Source organism: Petromyzon marinus, unplaced genomic scaffold (genome assembly GCF_048934315.1).
Source record: "Petromyzon marinus isolate PM22_M1 ecotype Great Lakes invasive population unplaced genomic scaffold, UKy_Petmar_22M1.pri1.0 PM_G_Scaffold_9, whole genome shotgun sequence".
NCBI lineage: Eukaryota > Metazoa > Chordata > Hyperoartia > Petromyzontiformes > Petromyzontidae > Petromyzon > Petromyzon marinus.
This window is the reverse complement of record NW_027423046.1, coordinates 3992684-4006793: the sequence shown is the minus strand read 5'-3', so window position 1 is coordinate 4006793 and position 14110 is coordinate 3992684. Positions and strand designations below refer to the sequence as shown.

General features: G+C 44.7%; 1 protein-coding gene across 1 annotated transcript; it reads right to left on the bottom strand.

Annotated features, from left to right (window-relative positions):
• Positions 1–9121: 9121 nt before the first annotated feature.
• LOC142921757 (uncharacterized) lies at positions 9122–12282 on the bottom strand. The gene is made up of 3 exons (XM_076063077.1): positions 12215–12282; positions 11813–11885; positions 9122–10700 (listed from the first exon to the last, which is right to left on the bottom strand). Exon 3 carries the CDS (start codon positions 10670–10672, stop codon positions 9788–9790), a length of 885 nt encoding a protein of 294 aa, XP_075919192.1. The 5' UTR covers positions 10673–10700; positions 11813–11885; positions 12215–12282; the 3' UTR covers positions 9122–9787.
• Between the last annotated feature and the right edge of the window lie 1828 nt (positions 12283–14110).

Below are 14110 nucleotides of genomic sequence, written 5' to 3'. Positions count from 1 at the left end.
ACAATTTCGGCTGTCTGACTACAAAAGGAATATTTATGAAAGCTCAATTCGGCTGACATAGCAAAGGGTGTTGAAAACAATACTATTTGTGTTATGCAGAAATTAATGTTAAATCACAACTTAGAGGTGTGAATCCAGGCTCAGATGTCCTTAAATGCTGGGATGAACAGTTCCTGAGGAAAACAAAAATAAACTATTGCTTTGATATAACCTTCGTGTTCAACAGAGTTAATAGACGTTACTGCAAACACAAACTGTATGCTGTCACTGGGTAAACAGGCGGTGGCGTGTCTAGAATCATGCCTGGCCACCTTCATCTGCTTGGCATGAATGCTTTCTCACTCCACCAAGTAATTCATTGAGGATCAACGAACATATCCGAGGCTAACTGGAGTTTGCGTGCCTCTCTCCGTGGTGAGATGTTAACTACCTCACCTGGTATACAGGAAGTCGTGGGTTCGATCCCGACCCTGACGCCTGCTGTATATTTGGAGTTTGCGCGTCACTCCGTTTAGCGTCTTTGACCGATAAGACATTGACACACGTATTCTTGTTGATTTCGGTAAAGTTACGTAGATAGAAAATAACAATAACAGATAATACAATTACATTAAATAAAGAGCACTTGTGTTGCGATCAAAACGACGTGAGTTTTTTGCTTTACTTACAATTATTTGTTCATTTTATTGTTATTTTTATTTAATTTTCTATCTACGTGACTTTACCAAAAGAACCAAGAATATTAATTCCTGCAGTCACCAAAGTTTTAAGTCAAAACATTCACACACGTTGACAAAGCCTCACCTTGTGTTGTTGTGGGCAGGTCGCTTCTGATAACAAGAGCGGTATAGCAGCTCAAGCGGGCTTGGCCTGCTAACAAAAGAAAATAAAAACTGCGTGAATATTGACAATAAAACAAAGTTACAAAGTGGCGAGCCGGGTGAAGACAAATTAAACTTAAGCGAGATAATTAAAGTGAATGCAATCAGGCGAGGGCAGGAGGCAAGGCCCCGCGTGGCTAGGCCCCGCGTTGTAAAGTTCCAACCTGGACATCGATTCCCATGCTCGCTGCTACTCAACTGACATCCCTACGAGAGAGAGCTAGGCTCTACCTTGGTAAACAACAACAACCACCACCACCACAACAACAACCACCACCACCACAACGATGAGAATTTCTCACCTCGGATTTCAGTGCAAGCGCGCACACGGCAGCTTCCTGTTACCTCGCGACAGCAGGAAGTAGTATGACGTCACTTCCCTCCCACAAGCGGCTCTCCAAATGAATAAATTATGTTAATTACGCCGGCCCATATGTCGAGGGATGGGGGCGTGGGCGCTGAACCCGTCGAAATAAACTTGCGACTGCTTTAAGGGATACATTATGTTAATGAGCCACCCGTCACTGGGCGTAGCTTTGCCCAAATAAGGATTGCCACTGGACCGATATCGGCAGTGACCCAAGCGGAGGTGACGTCACGCTCAAGAGCGCGGGGGACGGGGGAGGGGTGAATACCTTGGTGACATGACGTCACTAGCGAGGTACACCTCCCCTGGCGTTTCACGCCGATGTAATGCAGAGTAGTGACGTCACAAAGTTGGAGTTTAAGTTGATTTAGATTCATTTTCCATTGCTCCTTCCCTTGAGTGTGTGAGCTCAGCTACAACAACGTGGACATTATTGTGTATACACTGTGTGTGTGTACACTGTGTGTATGTACACTATGTGTATACACTGTGTCACTGTGTGTCGCTGTGTGTCACTGTGTGTGTCACTGTGTGTGTGTACACTGTGTATATATACTGTTCCCTGTGTGTGTACACTGTGTGTATACTGTATGTATAGTGTGTGTGTGTGTACACTGTGTGTGTACAATGTGTACATTGTGTGTGTACACTGTATGTACACTGTGTGTGTACAGTGTGTATACACTGTGTGCACACTGTGTGTGTACACTGTGTGTACACTGTGTGTGTACAATGTGTGTGCACACTGTGTGTGTACACTGTATGTACACACACACAGTGTGTACACACACACAGAGTGTACACTGTGTGTGTACACACACAGTGTACACTGTGTGTGTGTGTACACTGTGTGTACACTGTGTGCTTGTGTACACTGTGTGTGTACACTGTGTGTACACTGTGTGTGTGTACAGTTTGTGTCCGCATTGAACCGAACCCCCGGCAAGGCCATCTACTTAATGACGAGAGAAAATTCACACGAAATGTCCTTTTCAATTAAGTCTTCCAGATGAAAATTGATACAAGCTTTTAATGAAGAAATAAAATCATCTAATTCAAAACACAACACAATTCAAAGATGTTTCATTTTAAAACTTCAAAACGGAGCAAGGGGTGCTTGTGTGAATTCGTCCTTCGTGTGCAAATGTTGTGACTTTCCTGGCCTGAAGGCCGGCAATGTGTTGGACCCTTATTGGTGCACAGCGTCTCAACAACAGCAGTGGGGTTTGCTTCAACCGATAGGTAACGAACATCCAGACGTCAATCAGCAAGGTGCATTTCTAGTCCCAGTTAGACAAAATCTACATCAACACGTAAGACAAAACTACAATTCGTGTTGTAGAGAATGTACCTCCTCCTATACGTGTAACCTTTAAGTGGTATACCTTGTAACTGATGAATGATCCGAGCGTGCTACCTATTTCAAAGACAATGAGTTGCTCCAGATGCTTCGTGGAACACAAAAACACCGTTTGACCTGTATCACAAGAACAACGGGTCTCACCTGAGTTCTCTGTACAGGTTACTTTCAAACACACACACACTTTGTTCTAACATCACTGATTCAATGTTTGACCCTTATAGATCAAATGTTACAAGTATGCACAAAACCAGACAAGTATACATTCTAAATTCTTGACAGGCATATGAACAAAATTGGATTACTGCAGTGAAATATACTGCATCACGTTACATCGTATTAACAAGAAGCTTTTAAAAAAAGTTGCACATTCTGCTTCACAGTGTATGTAAAACATACTATCGTGTCATTCAAAACGAGGCCATTGCATGCTGGCGAGTGAAAATGTAGCAAATTCTAAACATTACCTACAAACTACACAACTGAGATGACACATCAATCATCGCCCCCTACTGACAGGCTCTTGTCCACATGCAGGCTGGTGCAGGGCCACCACCTTGTGCCACACAAGGGCAGCTGCTACTTGGGGATGCTCTTCGAGTGTTTGTGATGAGACACAAAACTGCGAGTTGCTGAGGTGATTAAGCAAGCACCATGTAAAAGCAATTATGATAAGATAGTGAATGCTTGGGAGCTTATTGGCTCTTGCTCCTGGTTAGAGATCTACCAAACCCACGGGCCTACAAAGTGTTCAACTTCACATTCTTGTCATTAAAGGCCTTTGACAAAGGTGCATCTATTGTAGCGACATCGTCTCTGGCTTACACATCTACCGGGTCTCCACTTGACTTTGTATTGTCTAGGAGCAAGTCCACCCACACCTCCACTTCCACAAACTGCTGGGAGTTGCCTCACTCTTGACTCACAGTCAGAATTCTCCTCCTGCTTCACGATGTGAAGGTCCCATTTTGGAGTTGAATCTTCATCTTCACATTTTACCTTCACTTCTTCGCTCATCACTTCTTCACATTTCACCATCACCTCTTCATATTTCACCTTTATACCTTTAAAAGTGTCCAAGCTGGGATTTTCTTCTGGTTCTTGTTTCATGAGGGATGGGCTCATTGCGGAACTTTGACTTTCACGAGCTGATTTCAGACTCCACTCCTTGTGGATCTTCTGATGCTTCTGTGTTATCTGGTGTACTTGAAGGTTTGATGAATCTGCAAATGGCTTCCCGCACAGAGTACACTTGAAGGGTTTCTCTCCCGTGTGTGTTCTCTGGTGTTTTACAAGATTATATGACTGTGTAAAAGCCTTCCCGCACATCGTGCACCTGAAGGGTTTCTCTCCCGTGTGTGTTCTCTGGTGTTTTACAAGAGCAGATGAGTGTGCAAATGCCTTCATGCACACACTGCACTTGAAGGGTTTCTCTCCCGTTTGTGTTCTCTGGTGTTTTTTAAGAGTAGATGAATCTGAAAATGTCTTCCCACACACACTACACCTGAAGGGTTTCTCTCCCGTGTGTGTTCTCTGGTGTATTTTAAGAGCAGATGACTGTGAAAATGCCTTCCCACACACAGTGCACTTGAATGGTTTCTCTCCTGTGTGTTCTCTGGTGTCTTTGCAGACTTGATGAATGTGCAAACGCCTTCCCACACACAGTGCACCTGAAGGGTTTCTCTCCCGTGTGTGTTCTCTCGTGTACTTGAAGATTTGATGACTGTGCAAACATCACCCCGCACAAAATGCACCTGAAGGGTTTCTCTCCTGTGTGTATTCTCTGGTGTTTTTTAAGAACAGATGACTGTGAAAATGCCTTCCCATACACAGTGCACTTGAAGGGTTTCTCTCCTGTGTGTGTTCTCTGGTGGGTCTCAAGAACTGATGGCCATACAAATGCCTTGTCACACACAGTGCACTTGAAGGGTTTCTCTCCTGTGTGAGTTCTCTGGTGCTGTGTCAAATTTCCAGTCCAATCCGTGCTGTATGCACGCTGGTCGCATTGTTAACTTGTCGTAACAAGCTGCTGTGCTGAGGCCCTTTGCTCCATCAGACCAGCGTCAGCTGCAGACAGAAAATAAGAATATCCACACCATCTACACGTCAGTATTGAGCCATGGAGGAATGAATATATACAGTCACACGTGACTTACACGTCTATATTCATTCATGTATTCACGACTAGCTGTACTACCCGGCTTCGCCCGGGACTTGGATCCACCACGTCCGGCCGCCTTTGTCTCCCCAGTGGCGATGTTCACACCACAACAGTTACTCGTTTGAGGCTGAGTCGACCTAGGGGAGGCCCAGAAGCGGTTCAAATAATCGTCACCGGTGGTGGCCGTGAGCGGGAATCGAACTCAGGTCGCCGGGTTCGTAGCGTGGCGTAGCGCTAACCGATACACTACAATGAGTTACGCTTACACACACACACAGACACACAAACACACACACAGATACACAGACACACACACAGACACACACACACAGACACAAACACAGACAACGCTAACCGCTACACTGCAATGAGTTACGCTTCCACACACACACAGACACACACACACACAGACAACGCTAACCGCTACACTGCAATGAGTTACGCTTCCACACACACACACAGACAACGCTAACCGCTACACTGCAATGAGTTCCGCTTCCACACACACACAGACACACACACAGACACACACACACAGACACACACACACAGATACACACACACAGACACACATACACACACAGACACAAACACACAGACAACGCTAACTGCTACACTACAATGCGTTACTCTTCCACATGCGAGGGTCACGTGACAGATTTGACGTCACAGCTCACTTGCCGTGCAAAAAATCTATACATTATTGAGCTCCCCTCCCCCCCAATAAAACACAAAAGTGTATTTGTATAATGTTTGTACGCTGTACAGTCTGGAAAGTACCCACATGGCAAATTTCCAGTTTGTTGCATGTCGGGAAGTACGCTAAACATTTTGAACAGGCAACACACACAATCACAACTTTGCCTTTTATATATATTTGGAGATGCAGTGAAAAACTTTCCCAAATTCATCACGCGGTTTCAGTTTTTTGATTTTCAGTTTAATTTATTTTGGTTAGAGTCCCGTGAGCCATTCGGCTCTTGAATCGGGAGCAACCACAACAAGCGACAAAACAAAAACACGACCAAGAAAATCATCTTACAGTGACTATGTGTGACTGCGCAAACAGCACTGTCATGGCACGCAATGAGAGGGCAAATGTCATAAATATTCCTGTAAGCCCTCGCATCTTCAACATTAATGTTGACATAGAAACGTTGTGGGGTTTTTTGCTTCATTTAAAAAAAGAAAAATTATTATCTGTTATTTTTATTTTATTTTCTATCTACGTGACTTTACCGAAAGAACCAAGAATATTAATTCCTGCAGTCACCAAAGTTTTAAGTCAAAACATTCACACACGTTGACAAAGCCTCACCCTTGTGTTGTTGTGGGCAGGTCGCTTCTGATAACAAGAGCGGTATAGCAGCTCAAGCGGGCTTGGCCTGCTAACAAAAGAAAATAAAAACTGCGTGAATATTTAAAATAAAACAAAGTTACAAAGTGGCGAGCCGGGTGAAGACAAATTAAACTTAAGCGAGATAATTAAAGTAAACGCAATCAGGCGAGGGCAGGAGGCAAGGCCCCGCGTGGCTAGGCCCCGCGTTGTAAAGTTCCAACCTGGACATCGATTCCCATGCTCGCTGCTACTCAACTGATATCCCTACGAGAGAGAGGCTCTACCTTGGTAAACAACAACAACAACCACCACAACGATGAGAATTTCTCACCTCGGATTTCAGTGCAAGCGCGCACACGGCAGCTTCCTGTTGCCTCGCGACAGCAGGAAGTAGTATGACGTCACTTCCCTCCCACGAGCGACTCTTTAACTGAATAAATTATGTTAATGAGGCCGCCCCTATGTCGAGGGATGGGGGCGTGGGCGCTGAACCCGTCGCAATAAACTCGCAACGGCTTTAACGGACATTATGTTAATGAGCCACCAGTCACTGGGCGTAGCTTTGCCCAAATAAGGATTGCCACTGGAACGATATCGGCAGTGACACGGGCGGAGGTGACGTCACGCTCAAGAGCGCGGTGGACGGGGGAGGGGTGAATACCTTGGTGACATGACGTCCTAGCGAGGTACACCTCCCCCTGGCGTTTCACGCCGATGAGGTAATGCAGCGTGGTGACGTCACACAGTTGGAGTTTAAGTTGATTTAGATTCATTTTCCATTGCTCCCTCCATTGGGTGTGTGAGCTCAGCAAGAACAACGTGGACATTATTGTGTATACACTGTGTGTGTCACTGTGTGTGTGTACACTGTGTGTCACTGTGTGTGTGTACAGTGTGTATATATACCCTGTGTGTGTACACTGTGTATATATTGTATGTACAATGTGTGTGTACACTGTGTGTACAATGTGTGTGTACATTGTGTGCACACTGTATGTACACTGTGTGTGTGTACACTGTGTATACACTGTGTGTACACTGTGTGTGTACACTGTGTGTGTACACTGTGTGTGTACACTGTGTCACTGTGTGTGTGTATACTGTGTGTGTGTGTACACTATGTGTATACACTGTGTGTGTACACTGTGTGTGTGTACACTGTGTGTGTACATTGTGTGTGTGTGTACTGTGTGTGTACATTGTGTGTACACTGCGTGTGTGTACATTGTGTGTGTGTGTACACTGTGTGTATACACTGTGTGTGTGTACACTATACTCTTTGGTTCTATTGGGTAAAGTCACATAGGTGAAAATAAAATAAAAATCACGACGTTTCGGCCACAACACAAGCAGCCTTCATCAGGTGAAGGGACGAGACTGCCTGGAGGACAGCGCTGGAGTGAGAGAAGTCACGCTTAGATCACGACCCTTAAGCTTGTGATCGCGGCATCTTTTGAGGAAGGTCAGCGTCTCGATGAGTTGCGACTTCTTGTCCCGTTGTCTGTTAATAGAATAGAACCAAAGAGTATGGATCCTAGCAGTCACGAAAGCTTTAAATCTAGAATTGTGTGTACACTGTTTGTATACAGTGTGTGTGTACACCGTTTGTATACACTGTGTGTACACTGTGTGTATACACTGTGTGTCACTGTGTGTCGCTGTGTGTGTCACTGTGTGTGTCACTGTGTGTGTCACTATGTGTGCGTCACTGTGTCAGTGTGTATATACTGCGTGTGTATATATACTGCGTGTGCACACACTGTGTGTGTACACTATGTATATACACTGTGTGTGTACACTGTGTCACTGTGTGTGTGTACACTGTGTGTGTGTACACTGTGTACCCTGTGTGTACACTGTATGTGTGTACAGTGTGTACAGTGTGTGTACACTGTGTGTGTGTACACTGTGTGTGTGTACACTGTGTGTGTGTACACTGTGTGTGTGTACACTGTGTATACAGTGTGTGTGTACACTGTGTGTGTACCCTGTGTGTGTACACTGTGTGTGCACTGTGTGTGTGTACACTGTGTGTACACTGTGTATAGTGTGTGTACACTACGTGTGTTTACACTGTGTACATACACTGTGTGTGTGTACACTGTATGTGTTCACTGTGTGTACACTGTGTATACACTGTGTGTGTAAACTGTGTGTGTACACTGTGTGTGTACACTGTGTGTGTACACTGTGTGTGTGTGTACACTGTGTGTGTGTGTGTACACTATGTGTGTGTACACTGTGTGTATACACTGTGTGTGTACACTGTGTGTGTGTACACTGTGTGTGTGTACACTGTTTGTGTCCCCATTGAACCGAACCCCCGGCAAGGCCATCTACTTAATGACGAGAGAAAATTCACACGAAATCTCCTTTTCAATGAAGTCTTCCAGATGTAAATTGATAAAAGCTTTTAATGAAGAAATAAAATCATCCAATTCAAAACACAACACAATTCAAAGATGTTTCATTTTACAACTTCAAAACGGAGCATGGGGTACTTGCGTGAATGCGTCCTTCGTGTGCAAATGTTGTGACTTTCCTGGCCTGAAGGCCGTCAATGTGTTGAACCCTTATTGGTGCACAGCGTCTCAACAACAGCAGTGGGGTTTGCTTCAACCGATAGGTAACGAACATCCAGACGTCAATCAGCAAGGTGCATTTCTAGCCCTAGTTAGACAAAATCTACGTCAACACGTAAGACAAAACTACAATTCGTGTTGTAGAGAATGTACCTCCTCCTATACGTGTAACTTTCAAGTGGTATGCCTTGTAACTCATGAATGATCCGAGTGTGCTACCTATTTCAAAGACAATGAGTTGCTCCAGAGGCAGATGCTTCGTGGAACACAAAAACACCCTTTGACCTGTATCACAAGAACAACGGGTCTCACCTGAGTTCTCTGTACAAGTTACTTTCAAACACACACACACACTTTGTCCTAACATCACTTATTCAATGTTTGACCCTTACAGATGAAATGTTACAAGTATGCACAAAACCAGACAAGTATACATTCTAAATTTATTGACAGGCATATTAACCATTACTGCAGTGAAATATACTGCATCACGTTACATCGTATTAACAAGAAGCTTTTAAAAAAAGTTGCACAGTCTGCTTCAAAGTGTATGTTAAACATACTATTGTGTCATTCAAAACGAGTAGGCCATTGCATGCTGGCGTCTGAGTGAAATTGTAGCAAATTCTAAACATTACCTACAAACTACACAACTGAGATGACACATCAATCATCGCCCCCTACTGACAGGCTCTTGTCCACATGCAGGCCGGTGCAGGGCCACCACCTTGTGCCACACAGGGGCAGCTGCTACTTGGGGATGCTCTTCGAGTGTTTCAGAAGAGGTACGACACAAAACTCCGAGTTGCTGAGGCAATTAAGCAAGCACCATGTAAAAGCAATTGTTATAACATAGTGAATGCTTGGGAGCTTATTGGCTCGTGCTCCTGGTTAGAGATCTACCCAACCCACGGGCCCACAAAGTGCTCAACTTCACATTACTGTCATTAAAGGCCTGTGACAAAGGTGCATCTATTGTAGCGACATCGTCTCTGGCTTACACATCTACCGGGTCTCCACTTGACTTTGTATTGTCTAGGAGCAAGTCCACCCACACCTCCACTTCCACAAACTGCTGGGAGTTGCCTCACTCTGCCTCAGTCAGAATTCTCCTCCTGCTTCACGTTGCCTTCATCAATGTAAAGGTCCCATTCTGGAGATGAATCTTCATCTTCACATTTTACCTTCACTTCTTCGCTTATCACTTCTTCACATTTCACCTTCACCTCTTCATATTTGACCTTGATACCTTTAAAAGTGTCCAAGCTGGGATTTTCGTCTGGTTCTTGTTTCATGTGGGATGGGCTCATTGCGGCACTTTGACTTTCACAAGCTGATTTCAGACTCCGACTCCGCTCCTTGTGATGCCTTTTTGTTCTCTGGTGTCTTCGAAGAGTTGATGAATCTGCAAACGGCTTCCCGCACAGAGTGCACTTGAAGGGTTTCTCTCCTGTGTGTGTTCTCTGGTGTTTTACAAGATCAAATGACTGTGCAAATGCCTTCCCACAAACACTGCACTTGAAGGGTTTCTCTCCCGTGTGTGTTCTTTGGTGTTTTACAAGATTACATGACTGTGCAAACGCCTTGCCACACACACTGCACCTGAAGGGTTTCTCTCCCGTGTGTGTTCTCTGGTGGATCTGAAAAACTGATGGCCATGCAAATGCCTTGTTACACACAGTACATTTGAAGGGTTTCTCTCCCGTGTGTGTTCTTTGGTGTACTTGAAGATTTGATGAATCTGCAAACGCCTTCCCACACACACTGCACTTGAAGGGTTTCTCTCCCGTGTGTGTTCTCTGGTGTTTTTTTACAACAGATGAACATGCAAACGCCTTCCCACACACAGTGCACTTGCAGGGTTTCTCTCCTGTGTGACTCCTCTGGTGCCGTGTCAGATTTCCAGTCCGGTCCGTGCTGTATGCACGCTGGTCGCATTGTTGACTTGTCATACCGAGCTGCGCTGAGTGCCTTTGCTCCATCAGAACAATTCTGCAGAGGAAGCGTCAGCTGTAGACATAAAAAAAGAATATCCACACCATCTACACGTCAGGCACAGAAGAATGCACACGTGACTTACACGTCTATACTTATTAATATATTCATGATGTAGTGAAAAAGTTTCCCAAATTCATCAGATCTGATGAACGTGCAAATGCCTTCACGCACAGAGTGCACCTGAAGGGTTTCTCTCCACGGGCTGTTATGGCACACAATGAGAGGGAAAATGTCATTAATATGCCTGGACGGCTTCATATCTTCAAGATGAATGTTAACCCAAAACTCTAAGCACACAATTTCGGCTGTCTGACTACAAAAGGAATATTTATGAAAGCTCAATTCAGCTGACATAGCAAAGGGTGTTGAAAACAATACTATTTGCAGAAATGCATAAATTAATGTTCAATCGCAACTTAGAGGTGTGAATCCAGGCTCAGATGTCCTTGAATGCTGGGATGAACAGATCCGACTTCAGCTGAATGTGTGTGCTGTGTTCACCTCCTGTTTCCATTCTTATTAAGAGTTCCAGAGGAAAACAAAAATAAAATATTTTTTTGATACAACCTCCGTGTTCAACAGAGTTAATAGACTTTACTGCAAACACAAACTTGACACTGTCACACACTGCCATGAGTAAACAGGTGGCGGTGTGACCAGCACCAAGCCTGGCCACCTTCATCTGCTCAGCATTAATTCTTCCTCACTCCACCAAGTAATGAATCGAGGATCATCAACATAGCCGAGGCTATCCGTGTCTCTGTCTCTCTCTCCCCGTGGTGAAGGTGTTCCCCTCCACACATTCAGAGTCAACAGCGGCACGCGCTTAGCGTCTATGACCGATAGATACATTGACACACGTATTGTTGGTTCTTTCAATAAAGTCACGTAGATAGAAAATAAAAATAACAGATTAAATTCAATAAGATAAAGACCACTTGTGCTGCGATCGAAACGTCGTGGGTTTATTGCTTTATTTAAAAATATATATTTTTGATTTAAATTATTGTTATTTTCATTTTATTATCTATCTACGTGACTTTACCGAAAGAACCAAGAATATTAATTCCTGCAGTCACCAAAGTTTTAAGTCAAAACATTCACACACGTTGACAAAGCCTCACCTTGTGTTGAGGCTGCCAGGCTAGGTGCTTCTGATAACAAGAGCGGTATAGCAGCTCAAGCGGGCTTGGCCTGCTAACAAAAGAACGAAAATAAAAACTGCGTGAATATTTACAATAAAACAAAGTTACAAAGTGGCGAGCCGGGTGAAGACAAATTAAACTTAAGCGAGATAATTAAAGTGAATGCAATCAGGCGAGGGCAGGAGGCAAGGCCCCGCGTGGCTAGGCCCCGCGTTGTAAAGTTCCAACCTGGACATCGATTCCCATGCTCGCTGCTACTCAACTGACATCCCTACGAGAGAGAGCGAGGCTCTACCTTGGTAAACAACAACCACCACAACCACCACCACAACAACCACCACCACAACCACAACAACCACAATCGCAATGAGAATTTCTCACCTCGGATTCCAGTGCAGGAAGCGATAGCTTCCTGTTACCTCATGACGTAACGCGGCAACAGGTGACGTGACGTCACTTCCAGAATACAAGACACGCTCCTCCTATAATGAGCTGCTCCGTAACTAATTAAATTAGAGAATTAATCAATTATGTTAATGTGACCCGTCCCATGTGTCGTGGGCAATGAACTGGTCGCAATAAACTCGCGACGGCTTTAACGAATACATTATGTTAATGAGCCACCAGTCACTGGGCGTAGCTTTGCCCAAATAAGGATTGGCACTGGAACGATATCGGCAGTGACGCAGACGGAGGGACGTCACGCTCAAGAGCGCAGTGGACGGATGAGGGATGAATACCTTGGTGACATGACGTCACTATCGAGGTACACCTCCCCCTGGCGTTTCACGCCGATGAAGTAATGCTGAGAGATGACGTCACAGAGAGGGATTGGAGTTTAAGTTGATTTAGATTCATTTTCCATTGCTCCCTCCCTTGGGTGCGTGGGCTCAGCTACAACAACAACGTGGACATTATTGTGTATACAGTGTGTGTGTACACTGTGTGTGTGTACACTGTGTGTGTGTATATACTGTGTGTACAATGTGTGTGTGTGTACACTGTGTGTGTGTACACTGTGTATACACTGTGTGTGTATACTGTGTGTGTGTACACTCTGTGTGTGTGTACACTATTGTGTGTACACTGTGTGTACACTGTGTGTGTGTACACTGTGTGTGTGTACACTGTGTGTATACACTGTGTGTGTGTGTACACTGTGTGTGTGTGTACACTGTGTGTGTACACTGTGTTTGTTTACACTGTGTATATACACTGTGTGTACACTGTGTGTGTGTACACTGTGTGTGTACACTGTGTGTGTGTACACTTTGTGTGTGCACTGTGTGTGTACACTGTGTGTGTGTACACTGTGTGTGTACACTGTGTGTGTGTACACTGTGTGTGTGTACACTGTCTGTGTACACTGTGTGTGTGTACACTGTGTTTACACTGTGTGTGTGTGTACACTGTATGTGTACGCTGTGTTTGTGTACACTGTGTGTGTGTGTACACAATGTGTGTGTACACTGTGTGTGTACACTGTGTGTGTATGTACACTGTGTGTGTACACTGTGTGTGTACACTATGTGTGTGTGTACCCTGTGTGTGTGTACACTGTGTGTGTACACTGTGTGTGTACACAATGTGTGTACACTGAGTGTGTGTGTACACTGTGTGTACACTGTGTGTGTGTGTACACTGTGTACACTGTGTGTGTGTGTACACTGTGTGTGTACACTGTGTGTGTGTGTACACTGTGTGTTTACACTGTGTGTACACTGTGTGTGTGTACACTGTGTGTGTGTACACTGTGTGTGTATACTGTGTGTGTACACTGTGTGTGTGTGTGCACTGTGTGTTTACACTGTGTGTATACACTGTGTGTGTGTACACTGTGTGTGTACACTGTGTGTGTACACTGTGTGTTTACACTGTGTGCGTACACTGTGTGTGTGTACACTGTGTGTGTGTACACTGTGTGTGTACACTGTGTGTGTGTGTACACTGTGTGTTTACACTGTGTGTGTACACTGTGTGTGTGTGTACACTGTGTGTGTGTGTACACTGTGTGTGTACACTGTGTGTGTGTGTACACTGTGTGTTTACACTGTGTGTACACTGTGTGTGTACACTGTGTGTGTGTACACCATGCAATATGGCTGACTTGGAAGTCACCTATACAATATGGCAACCAGCACAATGTCCCCCATACACTATGGCTGACTTGGAAGTCACCTATACAACACAACCAGCACAATGTCCCCCATGCAATATGGCTGACTTGGAAGTCACCTATACAATATGGCAAACAGCACAATGTCCCCCATGCACTAT

Coding starts and splice junctions, on each gene's coding strand:
- LOC142921757 (XM_076063077.1), bottom strand. CDS start 10,672: ATGGAGCAAAGGCACTCAGCGCAGCTCGGTATGACAAGTCAACAATGC.